We start from the raw sequence: 21,979 nt of genomic DNA on the forward strand, positions 1-21,979 counted from the left end.
GACAGAGAGCAACTGTGAAAAATAAACACATGATAAGTAAACAAAAAATGCCGAGGCCTGTTGTACGCATGGAAAGGGGTGTCTGGAGAACATGAGGAGGTCAAAGGCACACACCAACCATGAAGCTCCCCCACCCCACCCCCTGGAGCTGAGATCCCGACAAGAAACCTCTCATTGTGGTCTTCCAGGCCCTCTCTCTCTGTCCCACCCAAAGCCATCTCCACATCCCACAGTCAGGCCAACACTGGCCTAGTGGAACCTCTGCAGCTTATGGAAAGGAAACCAAGGCACAGAGGGGTCAAGAGGTGGGCTCCTCTTCCCAAACTACCTGCATGGTGTAAACGAGCATCTGTGTGGTATTAGTTTCTGTGCCAGGCACTGCGGCCCACAAGCCTGAAGGCTCCAGTATCCAGCCTGGCGGTGGCGGGACCCCTCACACAACTGATTTGGGCCTCTGGGAGTGGAAGGATGTGAAGCTGCCAGGCTGGGAGCAAAACCTCAAGTGTCCAGCTCCTCTAGCTTCGGCAAGCCCCTTCGGAAGCCCCGGACCTTGCTTGGCCTCTATTGTTTCCACAAAAACTTCTTCAGGAAAATAGTGTCTGCATATCCACATTCACAGCAGCCAAAAGGTACAACCAACCCAGGTGACCATTGAGTGAAGCAAGGCAGAAAGAGAAAGACAAATATCATATACTAACGCATATATAGGAGAAGGCAATGGCACCCCACTCCAGCACTCTTGCCTGGAAAATCCCATGGACGGAGGAGCCTGGTAGGCTGCAGTCCATGGGGTCGCGAAGAGTCGGACACGACTGAGCGACTTCACTTTCCCTTTTCACTTTCATGCATTGGAGAAGGAAATGGCAACCCACTCCCGTGTTCTTGCCTGGAGAATCCCAGGGACGGGGGAGCCTGGTGGGCTGCCGTCTATGGGGTCGCACAGAGTCGGACACAACTGAAGCAACTTAGCAGCAGCAGCAGCAACGCATATATATGGAATCTAGAAAGAAGGTACTAATATGCAGGGTAGCAAAGGAGACACGAAGAACAGATTTTTGGAATCAGTAAGAGAGGGAGAGGGAGGGCTGATGTGAGATGACCATATGCAACATGGAGAGCGCTGGGAGTTTGATGGATGATGTCGGACACCCAAGGTCGGTGCTCTGTGACAACCTGGAGGCATGGGCGGGAGGCAGGCTCAGGAGGGAGGGGACACAAGTGTGCCTGTAGCCGATTCATAATGATGTATGGCAAAAACCATCACGATATTGTAAACTAATCATTCTCCAATTAAAATAAATGAAATCTAAAAAAGAAAAGCCAGATGGAGTCTATTCAAAACATGAAATATTGTTCAGCCTTAAAAAGGAAGAAAATCCTGCCACATGTTATAACACGGATGAATCTCGGGTACCTGATGCTCAGTGAAAGAAACTGGTCTCAAAAAGACAAACACTGTATTGATTCCACTTATATGAGGCACCTACAGTGGTCAAATGCATCAGCCAGGAAGCAGGGTGGAGGCTGTCAGGGGCAGGAGGGAGGGAGAACAGGGAGATGTTTAGCGGGCAGGGTTTTGCTTTGGGAGGATGAAGTGTTCTGGGGCTGGAAGGCACTAATGGTTGTGTGAATCGCTGAACGAGCAGGAGAGGCCTGCGGACTCTCAGGACTCTGTCCCCTGATGTGACAACTCTGGCCAAATCCCTAAGCTTTCCCAGTACTCTGTCACTGTGGATTTTTTTTTTTTTAAATAACAGCCATAATTCATTAACTTCCCAGGGTGATGGGCATTCTAATCTGATTAATATTTGGTAAATGAAGTGCTTTTCACTTCACGGAAATGGCAGGCCTGACCTCCCAACAGTCTTTGACTTGACAAACGCAAGGATTTTCTCAGTTGCCCTCTGCGGTCAGTGTTCCAGCCATCACAGCGAGGCCAGATGATAAAAAGAGGGGCAGGGGATGATAAGAAGGCCTTAGAAAGAAGGTTATGGAGAGGAGGAGAAGGATGCCCTTGCTGGTTACCTAGGAGATATGGGAAGGACCGCATGCTGCTGACTGGCTTTGGAGCAGAATTCCAAGAGGCCAGCAGTGCCTGGCAATGACACAGTGCGTAAGTGCTGAGTATCTGTGGTACCCCTTCCTTTGCTTTTTTTTATTACTATTCATTGGATTGCACAAGATTGAATTCAGAATTTTTTTTTTCTCCCTGGGAAGTTGCTTTCCAGAGGATTTGTTTAACCTGACCTCTAATCCTTCTCCTTATACTAGTTAAGCCCATTGGAAAAGCTGGTGCCCCCACACCTCTGTATCCCAGTGGCTCAGCCTCCCCATCCCTCTCCCATGCCCTGCTCCAGAAACACACACACACACACACACACACACACACACACATACACATACTCAACCACCTCACTGTTCATTATAGAAATTAACAGAGAAATAGGACCCAAAGAAACTCGCCAGGGTGATCAAGCATATGTCCCCCCAACCAAGCTCAAGTCCCACTTTGGGCTCCTCGCTCCACTGTCTTGCCAGGGCTCCTATTTGGTGGTCATGTGTCACCTGCTAAATGCTGAAGCACTAAAGGTTCTCATTTCTGACAACCTGAGGGCTGGCATCACGCAGGTCCCTTGTGGGTAAAGAAGTACAGAATGGGCAATGACTTGCCCAGTGTCACACAGCAGCTCTGGGGCAGAGTCATAGGTGTCTGGGATGCAGACCTCGACCTCCTGATACCTAGTCCTTGGCATGCCCTCATCAGAAACCTGCTAGGCCTGGGGTTGGCTCTGGCTTTGCAAAAATGAGGCCAGAAGGTTCAAATTCATTTCAGTAGAGACTTCAGAAGGGGGAAAAAAAAATAAAGCCAAGCTTGGGACTCCTTAACTCCCAGCCAACCTGGCAGGCTCACAGCCACTCCCGTCCTGCTCCTTCCACACCCTTGCAGGGATTCAAGAGAGGAGTCATATGTGAAGGTCAGGCCATGAAATTGATGGCTACCTTTCCTTATAGGCAAAAAGCCGATTTTCCCATATTTTTCAACCAAGGAATTAAAACAATTCATTCTCTTGTCTCAGGTCCACTTATTAAGTTACTGCTTTCAGTTCAGTTCAGTCGTTCAGTCATGTCTGACTCTGCGACCCCATGAATCGCAGCACGCCAGGCCTCCCTGTCTATCACCAACTCCCGGAGTTCACCCAAACTCATGTCCAAGTTACTGCTTTAACTGAATCCAAAAAGAAATGACTGTCGTTTCAGATTGAAGGGTAGGCTAAGACATGAACGAGCATCTGGGTGCACACTCCTTTGGCCAGAGGGACCAGGGCACCCTGGTCTTCCTTTCAGCACTCAATTTCTAAAAATTAAAAGGTCCTATGATTTTTTTTTTTTTTTTTTTTGGTTTCAGAATGAGCTGCCCATCGTCGGGGACCTGAGGCAGAACGTATCTCTCTGCAAACTGGGGATGGGCGTGAAGGGTCCAGGGCTGCACATTCATCTCACACAACTTCCTTGTCTGGGCTTAAAAGCGGAGGAGGTGTGAATCCTGGGTGCTGCCTCTGTCAAAAAAAAAAAAGTCGATGCCACATTCAAATCAGGTCATGGCAGACTTGTGACCACATGCCTTTTTATTCCTATGCTTTCTGCCGCCTTTTAAAGTAAAGAGTTCACTGCTGAAGCGGGGATGACGGGGTATGCATGGGGAGCTGGGGCCAGCATCTCTTTACTCAAGAAGTCCAAGGCTCTCAAACACCTCACCAGGTCCAGGGACGATGTGAGAGGCACCATGTTACAGAGAAATATCTGGGAGAAGAAAACAGCCACAAAACAGGAAGGGAATGGAAAAGAAAACAAGAAAAGACAGAGGAAGGGAGCAGCTGGCCTGAGGGAAATGGAGGAGTACGCAGAAATAGTATGGTTTTCTAAGAGAGCACCTGCTGTTTCTGTGAGCCCGGCACCCACACCTCCTTCTTCTGATGAATGTGTTTCTTTCTGAGGGCGTAACATAGGGCAGATGCACAACTGGCCTGACCAATCAGTGCTGGCCATCCCTCTGCAGGGTGGGCAAGCCAGGTCCACCAGCACCAGTGAGCCTCGGCTCCCAGGCTTCGGTTGCAGCGCTCTCTCTACTTGGTGGCTTGGCAGGATGTGGGCCCTGAGTTGCTGATGGTCATCTATGCACCCGAGTCCAGCCCCTCCTGGGCCTCCCAGTTAGACTAACAATAACTGCCTTTTCTGGTTGAGTTAGTCTGAGTTGAATACCTAAATCTAAAACCACAAGAATCCTAACATATCCTTGTGTTTTTTAAAAAAAAAAGTCTTTATACTTCCTAGAGTCACAATTTCCAGATGAGGACAATGACGTCCAGAGCTTGGGGACACCCTCCAAGGCACACGTAGGTCTGGCTGGTGAGACAGGACTGTAAGTCACATCTCCCGTCTACCCACTGACACTGTCCTCTGGCTTGAAACCAAGTGAGAAAATGCGCCTAACACCCTTCCAAGTCACAGGAATTAACAGCTGTGTGGTTTCACCCAAACACAGAGACAGTCTAAGGAGAGAGCACCCAGTGGCCACACCTTCAAACACGAGAATATTGAGAAGTCAAATAAACAATTCAAAGAGCCCCAGAGTATACCTGTTGCTGCCCAGTTAGGTGTCTCTTTGCTGGATGGGCCTGCAAAACGTTGTATTTATTTACAATGAGTTGGGCCAGGAAAACAGGAGGGCATTACAAAGCTGAGGGGGCCATGGAGAACCACACTCCACTGGAGCCTGAAGTTGGCATCAAACATCTAAGCAAAGTCTCTCGGGAAATTCCTCTGAGCTCTGCCTGACACAACCTGGCTGAGTAACCACCTGGGAAACAGGGTTCTGGAGGCTGGTGAACATGCCTCCCTATGCCCCCTGCACAGGGCAGGCTCAGCCTGCAGGGAGCTCCCCCCCACCCAGGGAGGCCAACCCCCACCCCCCACCCCCTGGATCCCAACAGGGAGCGGGGACGGCAGCCTTGCAGAGCTGCTGCAGCCCCTGTGAGCCAGGACTAGGCTGCCAGTTGAGTCACTGGATTGTGTGTTTGAGGCCAAGCCTGCCCTTGTCCACACCATGGTTAGTCACAGCCCCGGCCTGGTTAGACAGCAGCCCTTAAAAGGACTGGAACAAAAAGAGGTAGCATCTTTCCAAAACAAAATTGACGAGAACACACTGTACAAAATGGGGTGAAGTCGTCCATTTTCCCCCCAGGGTGGCTACAGGACAGCTAAACCAAAAGTTTCAGCAGATAAGTTTCTCCCCAGTTAGACCAAAAAGTAAAAATGATGCAAATAAGCAAACAAGTATGGCTTACCTTGTGTCCACCCCTCACCTCCCTGCCACAGTGATATTTGTTGGCAAAGGGTTTCTGAACCAGAAAGGAATTCCTAAACCAAGATGCTTACTGCACACTTTGGACAGAAAAAAAAATCATGCTGGAGATCTCAGCCTAAAAAGAGGGCTGATGGCAGCAGGGAGACACTTGGGTTATATTCATTGAAATATGATCGTGGCATTCGCAGAGAGCTGCCAAGATCATCAGAATGGGGCCAGCGGGGTGGGGATGGGGGCAGGTTTTGGCTGCATAATTGCAGCAAACTCCCCCAAACAAATGAGTTCCCAGTCAACTGATTTACTGAGCGGCTCCGTTTTCCAGCTTTGGGCGCCTGGACTCGCACAGTCCAGGCTGATGGGCTGGCGAGCTGGCTGCAGAGGAGCTGCTGTGAGCCCAGGACCCAGAGGAGGGCTCACAGGAGATGCTCCCCCCACGCCCGAGCAGAAGGCAGGCGGGAGCTGGGGAGAGCCCGGATCTGTCCCAGGAGGTGTGCTGGAAGCTCCCCTCTGGCAAGCAGAGCTCCCACCTCACTTGACCCCATCACCTCCTCCACCCTGAGCGCCCGGGGCCGTGGCCAGAGACCCCATCTGTGTGGCTGCGAGCCCGGCCCATGACACAAGCAACAGCTCAAACTTGCTTCATCCCTGGGGCTGACAATGCTCTCCAGATGGAGGCATTAGTGTCTAAACAAGAGGGAGGTGAAAAGGAAACCAGAATCGTCCTCGACAAGGGCAGAGAAGAGGACAGAAGGATTCTGCTCCTGACCCTAGTGCACCGAACACCAGTGTGCCTCACTCTTAACAGATGAGGGCTTGGAAAAAATCTTAATGTAAGAATCTGGGGGGTTGCGTTTGATATTTGATTCCCCCCCAAACCATAATCGTATGAAAAGCATCTAATTTCATCAGCCCTGGGCCATTTTTCTTCCTGCAGTGCACTGGCAATAACGACTTCGGTCAAAAAATCATCATTCTGGGTCATCGGGATTATAAGGAAGAACACCAAAAATGATAAAGATGACCATACTATTAATAATAATGATGGCAGTTATGAAATAATAGTAGTGGGAGACACTTATGGCATGGGCCAGGCACTGTTCTGAGCATGTTACGTGCATTAGCCCATTTCATTCTCTTAATAACAAAGTAAACACTCTCTTTTGGCAAACGGGAAACAGGGCAGGGGCTAAGAGGAAGGGCCTCGCTCCAGGCTGCCCAGGCTTGTGTGGATCTGGCCACAGCTGTCGCCAAAGAGCGGGCTGTGCAGAGTGAGGGGCACAGGTGTCTGGAATGACAGGCGCACCCAGGGACACACACGGGGGACCAGACACAGGACGGCCCGGCGGGCAGGCTGGCGGTGGCGCGTGCACTCACCTTCATTCTCCCCACTCGTCTTGATGCCTTTTGAACCACCCTCTGTACCTTTAGCCTTCTCGGCGTCTTCCTGGGCATCCTCGGCAGGCCCTTTCTCCTCGTCTTCCTCCTCCCCAACGTTTTTGTAGTTGGGTCTCTTTTGCACCCGCCTCTTGCCCTTGTGCTTGTTCATCTCAAGGGACCGCTCTAGCGTCTCGGTGGGTTTAATGAAACACCGAATGCTCGGCTTGGCCTGGAAAGTTGAACCAAGACAATGGACAGGTATGAACAGTGGGGTCTCACTGGCTCCTATGGAGCTGTCTGAGGGTTTCCGCCCCAAGAAATTCCCTTCAGTACAGCAAATTCTATGTCTTCATTGATCATTACCGCTACTCAGTTCAGTTCAGTCGCTCAGTCGTGTCTGACTCTTTGCAACCCCATGAACCGCAGCACACCAGGCCTCCCAGTCCATCACCAACTCCTGGAGTCCACCCAAACCCATGTCCATTGAGTCGGTGATGCCATCCAATCATCTCATCCTCTGTTGCCCCCTTCTCCTCCTGCCCTCAATCTTTCCTGCATCAAGGTCTTTTCAAATGAGTCAGCTCTTCGCATCATCACTATTAAATAATCTAAACAATAGCACCAGCTACCATTTATTTATTGCCCACAGTCCCAAGTCACTGTGCCCTTGACCCACACTGGCTCCACGCTTCCCAAAGGTCAGAAACACACTTTTAATACTTTGGTGGTACTTTCTATGTGCCCAATGGTGTTTTAAGGGCTCTGACTACTTTATCTCACTTAACAGTTTACAAAACCCCCAGAGAATAATAGTTATGCTAAGACGAGGAAATGGAAGTTCAGAGATGTTACATGACCCACCCAAGGCCACACAGCCAGGAGGTGACAGAGCTGGGATTCAAAACCACTTACCATCTGCACAATTTATGTCTCAACCACAACGCACTGATGTCATTGTTAACTTTCAATTTAAATATATTTATTTTAAGAGGAACTATATATCACAACAGAAATGAAACACCACTGTGCCTCGCTAATATAAAAATAGAAAAGAAAAAGCAAGGTGAGTTGGATATAACCAGATTGCTGGCTCTCTTTAGAAGGGGAGCCTAACAGGTATGAGTGATGAGTTAAAGCTCATCGCCAAAGGAAACCTGCCCCCAAGGAAGAGGTTTTTCCCTAAAAAGTCCAAAGGTTTCTAAGAGAAAAGAAAAGGGCCTGTGTGTCACCACAGTTCATACCCTGCATTGTGGAAACCACAGCTGTGTCTCAATCCTTACAGCAACCATGAGATATAGAGATTATCAATCCCATTTTACAGATGAGAAAATGAGGCCCAGAAGGGCTAGGTGACTTGCCCAATGTCTCGATTCTGCGAGAGCCCAATCCCAAAGCCCCAGGCTCTTCTAAAATAATAATGCTTCACCAGGAGCTCAAACTCAGTTCCCTGCTTCAGTTCAGTTCAGTTCAGTCGCTTAGTCATGTCCGACTCTTTGCGACCCCATGAATCGCAGCGAGCCAGGCCTCCCTGTCCATCACCAACTCCCGGAGTTCATTTAGACTCACGTCTATCGAGTCAGTGACGCCATCCAGCCATCTCATCCTCTGTCGTCCCCTTCTCCTCCTGCCCCCAATCCCTCCCAGCATCAGTCTTTTCCAATGAGTCAACTCTTTGCATGAGGTGGCCAAAGTACTGGAGTTTCAGCTTTAGCATCATTCCTTCCAAAGAAATCCCAGGGCTGATCTCCTTCAGAAGGGATTGGTTGGATCTCCTTGCAGTCCAAGGGACTCTCAAGAGTCTTCTCCAATACCACAGTTCAAAAGCATCAATTCTTCGGCGCTCAGCCTTCTTCACAGTCCAACTCTCACATCCACACATGACCACAGGAAAAACCATAGCCTTGACTAGACGGACCTTAGTCCCTGTTTAGCATCCTTTAAATAGTATTTATATGCAAATGAACCAGGTCCAGAAAGGAGCAAGGATCAAAACTCGTCCCTCATCGGTTCAGGGCAGGATTCTGATTGAAGAGTTTTCCTCTCTGCAGGGTCCAGGTGATATCCAGACATCGCTTTGTCATTGAAAAACAGAAACGTTTGAAAGCAAACTTTTCCATTATCTCGATTCGGTCTATCCATCTGAATTTATCCCGAACAACTACCTACTGTCTTCTGGGGGCCACCATACCCTGCTAATAAGTGGAATGTGCTCTAAGAACGCAGATTAATTTCAATAATGCTCAAAACAAAACCTAATTTAAAGTTAAATTAGTATCCAAACCCAGACATTAATTTTTATTTACCTACTTTGGATTATTCATCCACAAAAACAGATAAAATTGAGACATGATTCAACTGTCCAGGAAGCCGATAGTGCGTTACAGATGCCAAGAATGGAGAGCCCACAGACGGGAGCGTTCCAGGCGCGCACCTCTTGACAGACAGCATCCATCAGAGCCCACTTAGGATGCTGCGTGACGGAACGCAGCGCTGGATGGTCCTCACCCTTCTGGAAGGACTCAGACCTGGTAGGTTAGGGCCCTAAGATGAAGCGACTGCTTCCTCTGATTACCACTCACTCCCAGGGAATTGCATGCCACACACAACTGAAGGTTTCAGAAACAGAAAAGTGAGACCCCACGCAGAGCAAACCACCACTCGGTCAGAAGCTTCGAGCGAAAATTCACATAGACGGATGCAGACAGCACTCCCTGAGCTCTGGGTGGACTCAGATGTCCAGGACAACTGGCCGCACTAGGAGAGGAGGAGCGGTGGATAAGGTCCAGGGCTGGTCAGGGTGCTGTGGACGCCAGCTGGAACCTTTTTGAGCAGTGAGGCCTCTCTCAGTTCCTGGCTCCTTCTAAACCATGGGGCAGTAATTCTGGCCTCCTGGAGCTAAAGGAAATCATGGATGCAAAGCTCCTTCAGGCTTCCTGGGTGGCTCAGTGGTCAAGAACCTGCCTGCCAATGCAGGAGACACGGGTTTGATCCCCGATCCAGGAAGATCCCTCAGGCCACAGAGCAAATAAGCCTGTGCGCCACAACCACTGAGCCTGTGCTCTAGAGCCCGGGAACCGCAATTACTGAGCCCATGTGCAGCAGCTACCGAGTCCACGAGACTAGAGCTCCCTCAGAAGACACCGCCACGAGAAGCCTGCATACCGCAGCTCGAGAGTAGACCCTGCTCTTCGCAACTAGAGAAAAAGCCCATGCAGCGACGAAGATCCAGCACAGCCAAAAATAAATTTGTTTAAAAAGTCACTGGAAGCAAAATATATTATTTAAAAAAAAAGAGAGAAAGTTCCTTCAGAGCTTGGCCATGCAACAAGCAAACAACAGACAGACAGTTACCTTCCTGTTCCTGACTTCATGAAAGAAAAAAAAAAAAAAAAACTGTGAAAATGAATTTAAAACTTTCCAAGGGATCGTTTTTCTTGATGATCAGGTGTTGAGGAGGTAAGAGGGGGAAGAATGCTTACCAGGGAAATTTCAAACCTTTAAAACACAACCTACCCAGTAAGTAGTTGGAAATAACCTAAATGTCCATCAAAAGGGGATTGGTCTGTCTATAAAGTGGGAATCCACGTGGATATAAAAAGACTGAGGTCTTTTTATACCTAGATCTACTGATGCAGAAACAGCCTCTGGATAAAAAAAAAATGCAAGAACTGGAAACAAAGCAGGGTCCCTTTTTAGGTAAAGCTTCATGATGGTGTAAACACAACTTTTCCTGGAAAGCTGCACAGGAATATATTAGAATTTCCTGTTTGGGGAAAGAAACAAGGTGGGACACGAACTTAAAGTTTTTCATTTCTGTATCTTTCTGTCTGGTTTGAAATTTCTAATCATGTATGCAAGTTCACTTTTGCAAATATTCAACAGGGATCATTTGGACATTGGAGTTGTAGATTTTATTTTCTTGTATATTTAAAAAGCCTGATATTTTTTTTGCTTAATAATTTAACAACATCAAGATCCCATAAGGGCTTCCCTAGCAGCTCAGTGGTAAAGAATTCACCTGCTAATGCAGGGGAGACAAGTTCGATCCCTGATCTGGGAACACCCTCATGCCGCAGAACAATGAAGCCCGTGTGTCATAACTATGGAGCCTGTACTCCAGAGTCTGTGCTCCACAATAACAGAAGCCACCCCATTGAGAAGCCTGTACACCATAAAGAAAAAACCCATGCAGCAACAAAGATCCAGCAGTCAAAAATAAGTAAAATTATTTTAAATAAAAGATCCAATCATTACCATGGAGAAGCTGACAGTGGTTGGGAAGTGTGCGCTGGGATCGGTATCATTCCTGCTGTTTCTCACAAGGGCCTCTGGCTGTCAGGCCTCGCAGGAATCTTCATGTTCCACTGGACAACTCCAGATGACCTTTCTCCCAGAAAGCCCCTGAGAGAAGAGCCATCTCATGCCCCAGTGAGCTCTCGTCCTAAACCAGGTGTCTGGACCAGAGCAGGCCTTGACAGGCTGCTGAATGGTGGCCTGTACCAAACTACATCCAACGTGATGGGGAGATCAAGAAGAAAACAAGAAAGTTTGGGGTGGGTGGGTGAGGGTGGATGAAGAAAGGAGCCTAAGACCTCAGTAGCTGAACTTAGTGGAAGCGCCAGCACCAAGGGACCAACCAGAAGAAATGGGAAAGCCCGCATCAGAGTCAAAAATCAGAAGGCCTTTGGGTTTATCTTCCCATAAAGAAAGCACAGCATACATGTCTCGGAGACAAGCCTCCTGCATACAAGGTCTACATTTCCCAAAGGCCAAAGGCTCAGGTTTCACTCACCCAGGGCTCACCTCACAGGGCTCTGGAACCCAAGCAACAGAAAGAGTGGAGTCAGGGGACCCTTCTTGCTGACTCCAAGACGCTGCCTATACCCGAGTGGGGGATGCAGCAGGGGGGCTGTGGGCTCCGTGGCTGCACGTTTAGGCTGGCATCTGGGGTCAGAGGCAGCTGAAGGCCAGAAATGTGACTTCAAGGGTGACCTAGAGGTCTAAGTTCTCCTGAGAGCGTCTGCCCCCACCTGCTGGTTAATGACACCTTCCACCAACCTGCCTGCCTCCGAACTTTGGTCCTTGCTTCAAAGTTAAATACTGGAGAAAAGTGACTTCCCCGGGGGTCAGTGATAACTAAGGCCTCTCAGGGGCTGTGGGATCTGAGAACAGGGTCTGCAAGCACAGCAAGAGGGTCAGGAGTAAGGACTGGAACCTGCAAGGCCCAGGCATCTGAGTGGAGGAGAGGCAGAACCACCGATGCCACAGAGGGCAAACTCCACTCCTCCACTAGGTCTGGGTGTGCCCCTTAGAAAGGCCCCAACACACTCCGTGCCAGAAAGAGCCCGACACACACCACACCAGCAAGACCCCGTTGTGATCAACCAATCAAGGATTCTATTTACAGTTAAAAAATGGCCAACTCAGAACACATACATATACACCAGGTTTTCCTGAGCTGACAGATATTGACCAATGACAGTACACAGAGCAAGGTCTGGAAGGATACACAAACTGAAAACAGTGGTTCCTTTTTAGGAAGATACTGAGGTCGGGGGAACTTTCACTTTCTACTGTAGTCGCTTCTGTATCTTTCAGTTGTTTAGCAGTGCCATTAAAATGTAAAGAATGCCTTTAAAGAACGTACCTAATGCCACCAAATTGTATATTTAAAAATGGTTCATCCATCGTAAATAGTATTTACTGTAGGTATTTCACAATTGAATTGAAAAAAAAAAAAAAACTTTTTAAAAGGCACCTCTGGAAGTCAGAATGGTGATTCGCTGGTGGAAGGGGCAGGGGTGGGGGTGGGGGTGCTGGTTATAGACTGAGAAGGAGCTGCAGGGGACGTCAGAGGCGTTTTTCTCTTGACCTGAATCACAGCTTCCCCCATGATCTGAAAGTAGAGCAGTCCTACCAGACCTTCTGTAAGCTAGGACGAAGCGAAGAAGCTATTACCTTAGGACACAGCTTGCTGACAGGCACACAGACTAAACGGGGATGAAGCACGGATGCTCACAGCCACAGCTCAAAGCTCCAGGCCTTGACCCTCAGGTGCTGGTGGTGGTGGGGCTGCTCGGGAGGCGCACTGCCGCTGAACAGCTGCTGCAGAACCAGCGTGCACCTTATTTTCCCTTTTCACCTTTTGTCTAAAAGTGAAAAGCCTCTTTGGGCTTCTTTCAGTCTTTTGTAGCGAGGACTTTGGTTAGAGAGAGGCAAACCTTCCAAAAGCGAGGGGCACCTGTACACATGAATGTAACCACTGGTCCAAAGCCATCAAGCAGTACAGCAAAGATCACTGCACTTTTATGCACTTTACTCATGTTATTTCTCAATTTAAAAACTGTTTACCGAGAGGATTTCCAGTGAATTCAGATTGTTGCAATGCCCTAAATACAAGTGAGGAGCAAATTAGATGATGTGGGCAGCTGGCTTCGCGGCAGTCTCCAGCGGGGTTAAGCCCTGACGAAACCCCGGGCACTGGGCTAGAAGCTCACAGTCCAGCCAGGAGTTGTGATGTATTGCTTGCTGAGTGTGCCACAAGGATGGACACAAAACAAGAGCACACTGCAGGCATGGAGGAAGGGACAGGTGGGCGGGGTGGGGGTGGTTACTGGAGAGGCCTTTGTGGAGAAGGAAATGACTAGTCCGAGGCTTGAGTGTTGGCAGTTTACTGGAACACTCGGGAGGAGAGGAGAATGTTGGGCAGGGCGGCTCTGAGCTCCGGGCAGTCACCTTTATTTCTGTCAAGGCCAGGGCCACCTGGAGCTGCTGTGCCGGTGACGGTGGCGGTGCCCGGGGGCACAGTCTGCTGGGCCAGCTCCTAGGTGGCGTCCGCTGGCCGGCCAGGTGGCCTCTCCAGCTAGCAGTTCATAGGAAGGCGTTCACGATGCTCACGTCCTGAGAACAGGTGGCGGGGCCCCTGCCTCAGCACAGACAACCTGCTGAGTGGGTGTTGTGGGGCTCCTCAGTGACGGAGGAGAGCGGGAAGGAGGCAGCAAGGGGACAAGAGGCAGGCCAGGGAAGAAATCTGACTGAGAAGGAAAGGCGAGGGAAAGAGGCTGGAGCAGTGGATCTGTGGGAGCAGTTACTGTGGTCAAGCTGAGAGGGGAACCTCCAGGCTCTCCCGGGCCTAGCCCGCTCACCTTCTGAGGAAGCAACTAGCATCCTTCTGTTCAAACAGCTCTGCTAAGGGACTTGGGAACCAGGAGACAGATTTGCCCCTCAAAAAAGGAGACAGGTCATGAGGACTAAGGAAAAAACCCACGAAACATGAGGGCAGACCTGAGCCCAGATCTCAGACCCGCTTGTTGGCTGAGTGAGCCTCACCCAACACGCCTCAGTTTCCGCGTCTGAAAAACAGGGACAGCAGCAGCTCCGTCACATGCCGCCATCGGGCTGAAGCGAGATGCTGAACACAAAAATGCCCGCCTGACCTCTGCCACAGAGGCACAGAAACGCCCGCACGACGTCTGCCACAAAGAGGCACTCTAGAGATACTTATTCACCTTCCACCTCCGGGCAAATAGATCATTGGGATGGGAGAGCTGGTAGGGGAGGGGGTCTAGCTTTTCAAAACCAATCAAACTAGTAACTTTGTTTGCTGGCTTCCTGGTTTGTGAGTGGCTTAGACTCAGCTCCCCAAAGAGCTCCTGGGCCCCTCCTAGGCCTCCAGCCTCCGGGGCTGGGCCTGCCGGATGTTCAGCACAAAGGCAGAGTGAGATCCACGGGGCACTGGAGGGGTCGGAGCCCCACCCACTGGCCCACACACCCTACCCACAGCCTTCTCCCCTTTGGGCCTCGGTTTCCACATGCATCAAACGAGCCTCATGCTGACACTTTTCCTGCAGGGCTCCTGTGAGGTGCCTAGGGGTAGCAGCACGCTTTCTTGTTTTATTTATTTTTTTCAGGTAATAATAACCATTACTAACACCCAGTGACCATAGGAAGTATGCCCAGCGATGCTCTGGGCACTTGACATATACCGATGGACTCCTTTATCCTCCAAATAACATAGGCGGGGAGGGGGCTGCTGAGGGGAGGGGCTTGCTCCAAGTCACCGCTCTTGAGAGGCAATGCCAGGGTTTGCACCTGGGAAGTGTAGCTTCAGCACCGTCCCCCATCACATGCTCAACAATCCTGCTGCCAAGCTCAAGCATCCAGCCCTACCCACATGCACCAGCAGAGCCTCGCAGTGTGGGGCCAGCCTCTCAAAAGGTGGATGTAAAGACCCTGCCATGCCCGAGTCACACTGCCCAGAGGAGCAGGCAGCCCTGCCTGGGACAGTCCACACATCACATCACTTTTCAGGTGGCCCTCTGACCCAACGGGCATTAGGGATGCAGGTGCTTAGTCGCTCAGTCATGCCCCACCCTTTGTGACCCCATGAATTGTAGCCCACCAGGCTCCAGGCAAGAGTACTAGAGTGAGTTGCCATTTCCTTCTCCAGGGGATCTTCCTGACCTAGGGATCAAACCCGCATCTCCTGGGTCTCTTGCACTGGCAGGTGGATTCTTTACCTCTGAGCTACCAGGGAAGCCACACAATGTGCAATTTTTTCCATTTTTGTCTCAGATGCACAGAGCTCCAAATGTCATGGCGGGTGGGGTGGGGAGAGTTCACGGTGACTCGGGTTTATGTCCACCGTAACCAACAGCACGTGGCTTTGCAACCAGCTGCATAGGAAGCAGGGTCGCTCTTTGCCACCAAACAGCCCTACGCTCATTCCAGAACGGGGTGATCAGCAAGCGAACGTCTGATGGAATCAACTCCGGGGTGATGTATGGGTGTGTGTGTTACATGCCAAACCCTGAGTGACCTGGGCTGCTGAGCCAAAGCCTACACACGCGTCCAGAATGTACAACTGTGGCGACATCAGCGGGGCGACTGGGCAGCACAGCCAAGCTTACAGGGGAAAATAAAACCCGAGGCGGGCGAAACATGAAGAGGTAACAGGCCACTTCCATTAACAAGAGGAGCCTGGCTTTCTTCCCCACCATCGGCCAATTATCAGCGAGTGTCGCAGCAGCCGAGGAATCACCCAAAACAGGGACACAGACACACACAGACACAGACACACACACACAGACACACACCAGCGTTGGCCTCTGTGGGAACCAGCTGGTCATGTTGAGATGGTGCTGGGACTACTTAGAAAGCAACCTCAGGGTGCTGCCCATCCCCCAGCCCCCTACCCGGACCAACTTCTCTGTCCCTCTCAACCAAGCACTGCCTAGTCTGGCCCTCTGATGCTGCGTCTGGCACTCCATGAACAGCTAATAAATGCTTGTAGCGTGAATTAATCCAAAGATATTAATCCCAAGATATTTATGATTAAAGAGGCATGTTCAACACTCATGCAAAATAAAATATCTTATCATCTGATGAAACAGTGATAAACCAAGCACTTGGCTGGTATTTCTTTAGGAGGAATGTTTGACTACATCTTGTTAAAAAATAATGAATTGTGAAATAGTGGCGACTCTCAGTGACCTGAAACATTCGGCCCAGAACCTTAATCTCATTGCAAATGATGGCAAAAGAGCCAGAAGCAGAAGAAGCCTGGGGACTTGAGGCTGGACGCTTGCAATCGCCTGTCAATAAACCGCTGAGCACCCAGAGAGGGAAGTGTTCTCATCGACATGCAGCCCCCCAGCCTCCATGTGAATGAAGCACACATGTCCCCATCCCAGCAAAACCCAGTTTCCTGGATGGAGGACTCTGGTGCTGACCAGGATGGGATTTTCTTGCTCATTAGAAATCTGGTGCTTGCATCCCTGTTGAGATGGGTTATTTCAAGATAACTGAAGTTTCCTGCAGGAACCATGCTAAACACCACGGACTCCCAGGTTAGGATGTTCCCACTTCCCTCAGTGTAAACTCAAGAGTGCTCCAACGGCTTGAAAGGTGCATCTGCTTCAGACCCTCATTCCCCACCCCACACCTCGCCCCCATCACACTCTGCCTCACCACGCTGCTCTCTGCTGTTCCTGACACACCAGGCACACTCCTGCCTCAGGGCCTTTGCACTGGCTATGCTTTCTGGCCCAAGAGCTCTTTCTCCAGACTTCTCCATGACCCGCTCCCTCATTTCCTTAAAATCTGTACTCCCCTGTCACCTTCCCCTTGAGGCTACCCTAAGGAGAGGTGTGCCCCTCAGCCCCAGAGCACATCCCCTCCCTTCTCTGCTTCACTGCAGCTGCTTTTCTTGAGTTTGTCTCACATCCGAAGACGTTCTTTGTTGTTGTTCAGTCACTCAGTCGTGTCCAACTGAGACCCCACAGACTGCAGCATACCAGGCTTCCCTGTCCTTCACCATCTCCCAGAGCTTACTCAAACTCATGTCCACTGAGTTGGTGATGCCATCCAACCATCTCATCTTCTGCCGCCCCCTTTTCCTCCTGCCTTCAATCTTTCCTAGAATCAGGATCTTTTCCAACGAGTCGGCTTTTTACATCAGGTGGCCAAAGTACTGGAGCTTCAGCTTCAGTCCTCTCAGTGAATACTGAGCATTGATTTCCCTTAGGATTGACTGGTTTGATCTTGCTGTCCAAGGGACTCACCAGAGTCTTCTCTGCTCTGCTGTTCACTATAGTTTCATGGTTCCTCTCTCTCCTCCCACTACAAGAGAAGCTCCCAGAGGTTAGGGGGTCTTTGTTTTGTTCCTGGTGTCTCTCCAGTGCCTAGAACAGTGGCTGGCACACACCCAGTAATTATGTTTTGAATAAATGAATAAACAACTTGAATCCAGCTTCAAGGAGCTCAGAATCTAGTTAAAAAACTCAAATGCCCAAAGGGACTTGACTGCTGATAAACATGAAGCCCCAGGGCACAGAAGTGGTAGGTGCCCTCCTCTTCCTGTCCCCACTCTCGATTTTCCTGATTTCAGCGGAAAAATGGAAAAAATGCAGACTAGGGGAAGTCTCCGTTCAGCTGGGTGTTGGCACTGCCTCACCCCTCTGAGCCATCTCCAGCCTGGTGGCCGCCCCAGCCCGTTCTGGGTCATGCTGCCAGGCAGACAGAGGAGCTCAGGCCCGAGTCCGAGAACCTTCTCCACACCCCCTCCACCCTCGCTTTGCCCACTGTGTTTTGCCTTGTTTGTCAGCTCCTCCAGGCCATGGCTGTCCTTTCTCTGCTTTCTGGAGCAGGACTTAGCCCCTCAGGTCAGTCACCCACGTGGTTGCAGGCCACATCTCCAAGAGCCTCCATGCCACGGGGCTTTGGACAGTTGAGCAGCCTCTGCTTTCACAGGAAAGAAGGGAGAGGCGACGGGTCCTACGTGGGACATGCTGCACCCTGGATTTTCTCTGCTTCTGTCACATCCCCTCGCCAGCGAGTCAGCGCTGCCACATGTAGGACCCTGCAGGCAGCGGATGCGCCTGGGAGCTGTAATTCTATCAAGGGATGATGGGCTGGACTATGGCAGACCCAGCAAAAGGGAGAATGCACGAGAGTCCAGTTCTTTGTGTGAGTACTTGCAACTGTGCCAGCTAAGGCCCTTGATTTACATTTATCAGTCTATTTTTCCCCTTTGGTGTTCCCAATCCACCCTCCCAGAAGCCAATCACTTTCAGGAAGAATGTGCGTGCGCTGGTACCGGCATTGGTTGCTGCGGGGGTCACAGGAAAGGTCAGGGACACTGAAAGATGTGGGGGAACTGCAATCCCAGCTCCAGGGGGCTCATCCACTGGATGCATTCAGTCCCTGGTGGGGGCTCCATTGCCATCTGATTCGAGCCTGGCCAGCTGTGCAGCAGTGAACCAAGCCAGTGATGAAGGGACGCTCTGTTCCTGCAAACACACAAGCCAGAGAAGCCCAGCTGCTGCTTCCTCAGCTTCAGGCTCCACGAGCCTCATCCCAGCAGAGCCTTCTGCCAGCAGAGTGTCCAGCGCCCAGGGTGGACGGGTATCACGTGGAGAACTGGCGGCCAGCATTTCAGATGTGTGCTCGCCTTTCTGGATCCCCCAAGAATCATCTGGAGACCGTCCCAACTGGCTGAACTGGTGCCTACTGAGGGATGGCGGACACCCTCATTTGGGGATAAACCAGCCTCTTATGCCCCAGAATTCTGTTCCCACTCTGATCAGTGCCAGTCAAGCGTGTGAATTTAGTGCCAGTCAGTCCCTCCGCTTTAGCAATATGTGAACCTGAACTTCCAGATGTTCAAGCTGGTTTAAGAAAAGGCAGAGGAACCAGAGATCAAATTGCCAACATCTGCTGGATCATCGAAAAAGCATGAGAGTTCCAGAAAAACATCTATTTCTGCTTCGTTGACTATGCCAAAGCCTTTGACTGTGTGGATCACAATAAACTGTGGAAAATTCTTAAAGAGATGGGAATACCAGACCACCTGACCTGCCTCTGGAGAAACCTATATGCAGGTCAGGAAGCAACAGTTAGGACTGGACATGGAACAACAGACTGGTTCCAAATAGGAAAAGGAGTACGTCAAGGCTGTATACTGTCACCCTGCTTATTTAACTTATATGCAGAGTACATCATGAGAAACACTGGGCTGGAAGAAGCATAAGCAAAAATCAAGATTGCTGGGAGAAATATCAATAAGCTCAGATATGCAGATGACACCACCCTTATGGCAGAAAGTGAAGAGGAACTAAAAAGCCTCTTGATGAAAGTGAAAGAGGAGAGTGAAAAAGTTGGCTTAAAGCTCAACATTCAGAAAACGAAGATCATGGCATCTGGTCCCATTATTCATGGCAAATAGATGGGGAAACAGCGGAAACAGAGTCAGACTTTATTTTGGGGGGCTCCAAAATCACTGCAGATGGTGACTGTAACCATGAAATTAAAAGGCACTCCTTGGAAGAAAAGTTATGACCAACCTATCTATTCAAAAGCCGAGACGTTACTTTGCCAACAAAGGTCCGTCAAGGCTATGGTTTTTCCAGTGGTCATGTATGGATGTGAGAGTTGGACTGTGAAGAAAGCAGAGCGCCAAAGAATTGATGCTTTTGAACTGTGGTGTTGGAGAAGACTCTTGAGAGTCCCTTGGACTGCAAGGAGATCCAACCAGTCCATTCTAAAGATCAGTCCTGGGTATTCATTGGAAGGAATGATGCTGAAGCTGAAACCCCAATACTTTGGCCACCTCATGTGAAGAGCTGACTCATTGGAAAAGACTCTGATGCTGGGAGGGATTGGAGGCAGGAGGAGAAGGGGACAACAGAGGATGAGATGGCTGGATGGCATCACCGACTCAATGGACATGAGTTTGGGTAAATTGGTGATGGACAGGGAGGCTTGGCACGCTGCAGTCCATGAGGTCGCAAAGAGTTGGACACGACTGAGCAACTGAACTGAACTGAGTTCCTCCACACTTTCCAGAGAGGGACCTAGGGCCAGCTGAGCTGCAGGCCCAGATGCATGCAGAGGCTCAGATGCTAACACTACTCGGCAGTGTTCAAAACCGAGCCACCATCGTTGCTGTCATCATCGTCATCGTTGTCAACACCTGACCCTCTGTGCCCTGTGTCCAGTCACAGGGCCCGTCCATTTGGGGAGCACTGAGTATGCCTCTGTATTAATCACCCCAACAAGGGAGGTAGTGGATGCGGGGCCGTTCTGAAGCCTCAGAACCTCAGACCACTATGAAGCTAGCATCTGCTAGTTAGGCCCTGATGTGTGCTATAAACACTTTGTTGTGAATAAACACTTTGTTGTTCAGTTGCACAGTCGTGTTTGACTCTTTAGCGACCCCATGGACTACAGCATGCCAGGCTTCCCTGTCCTTCACTATTTTCCTGGAGTTTGCGCAAACTCATGTCCATTAAGTCAATGATGCCATTCAACCATCTCATCCTCTGTCGTCCTCTTCTCCTCCTGTCTTCTCTCTTTCCCAGCATCAGGGTCTTTTCCAATGAGTCGGCTCTCCGCATCAGGTGGCCAAAGGACTGGCGCTTCAGCTTTAGCATCAGTCCTTCCAATGGGCACTCTACAGAGCCTAGCAGGTTCCATTCCATGGGGTCGCAGAGTCGGACAAGACTGAGCGACTGAGCACATGCTGCATTTAATCCTCTCTGCAAACGCACGGTTGTTATTCTGATTGGAGAGGTGAGGACATGGAAACCCGGAGAGGTGGATGAACTTGCCCCAGACACACCTAGTAAGACAAGGAGCCAAGACTGAGGGGCCCAGGCAGCCTAGCTCAGAATCCACCACACCAGACAGAATGGGGAACCGCCCCCTGAGCAAAGAGAAGGTGCCCTGTGAGGGTCAGGTTCTGAGAGTCAAGAAGAACATCACAGGAGGCCTTGTGACCCTGCCACCAATCACCCACTGAGCCACTCAGGGCTGCGGCGGACCCCCAGGCATCTCTGGCCAGTCCTGGGTCAGCACAGGTGACAGAGGCATCTCCAAGACAGGATCCACTGTCCTTGCGGGGCTGGGGAGCCCAGTGCGGAGCGAGGGGCCGTGTCTTTCCTGGGCACCAGCACATCTCTCTCAGGGAATGGATGAATGAATGCAAAACCAAGGAAGCAACTCCACAGAAACCCAGGATGAAAAAAGTCCCTTCAGAAACAAAAAAGTACCTACAGGTAATGATGCACATCCCATAATCTAATCTGTATGTTCATTTTGCAGAAGTAATGAGATGCTGGCGGTTTCAGAATGAGTGTTCTCTTACTTGTTTCCCCCGACAAGAAAACTATCTGCTCTGCATTAGAGTTACAGACAGAGTTATCCCTTCGCGGGGACCATATGGTTTTAATGCACAGATGAATTCCAGTTAGACGTCTATCTAAGCATGCTGATGTGTTTTCAATTTAACCCTAAATTACAGACTTTTCAAGTAACTCTGCTCTCCCCTCTGCTTCTCTCTCTTCAATTTTGGTTTGGTTTTGTGAAAGGTCTGCTGGTAAAATGAAGCAATACCAGTAACTTATCTAACAAATTACGGGAAGGAGAAAGTAGGTTATAAAAGACCAAGAAACTTAAAACAAGTATGATCAAACCACATCCGAGTCAGGCAGGAAACAATAGGAGTCTGTTCTTGCTTGGAGGGAAGGGAGGTAAATCTCACCAGGACTGCTGTCAAACAAGTTGGTGCTGAGAGAAGCCCTTCCCGATTTTCAACAGCAGTCGTCAAAACGCAACAGACTTCGATTTCACACTCAGGGAAAGGTAATAACCGGAAGTAGAAGGCTGACACTTTCACTTGGGCTGGTGAGTCTTTACACACACAAAAGCGTTTCATTTTTAGTTCAGGTGTCTCTGCCA

The 21,979-nt window shown here is 50.0% G+C and overlaps 1 protein-coding gene across 3 annotated transcripts in view; it reads right to left on the reverse strand.

Annotated features, from left to right (window-relative positions):
* CLEC16A (C-type lectin domain containing 16A) overlaps positions 1–21,979 on the reverse strand; it is a 236,983-nt gene that overhangs the window by 166,440 nt on the left and 48,564 nt on the right. For 2 of the 3 annotated variants that reach the window (XM_068967036.1, XM_068967037.1), the window contains one exon: positions 6,740–6,971. In XM_068967036.1, the coding sequence (XP_068823137.1) occupies positions 6,740–6,971 (232 nt within the window). The remainder of the gene's footprint in view (positions 1–6,739; positions 6,972–21,979) is intronic. The other variant, XM_068967038.1, reaches the window with a different exon arrangement.

This window comes from Capricornis sumatraensis, chromosome 3, assembly GCF_032405125.1.
Source record: "Capricornis sumatraensis isolate serow.1 chromosome 3, serow.2, whole genome shotgun sequence".
NCBI lineage: Eukaryota > Metazoa > Chordata > Mammalia > Artiodactyla > Bovidae > Capricornis > Capricornis sumatraensis.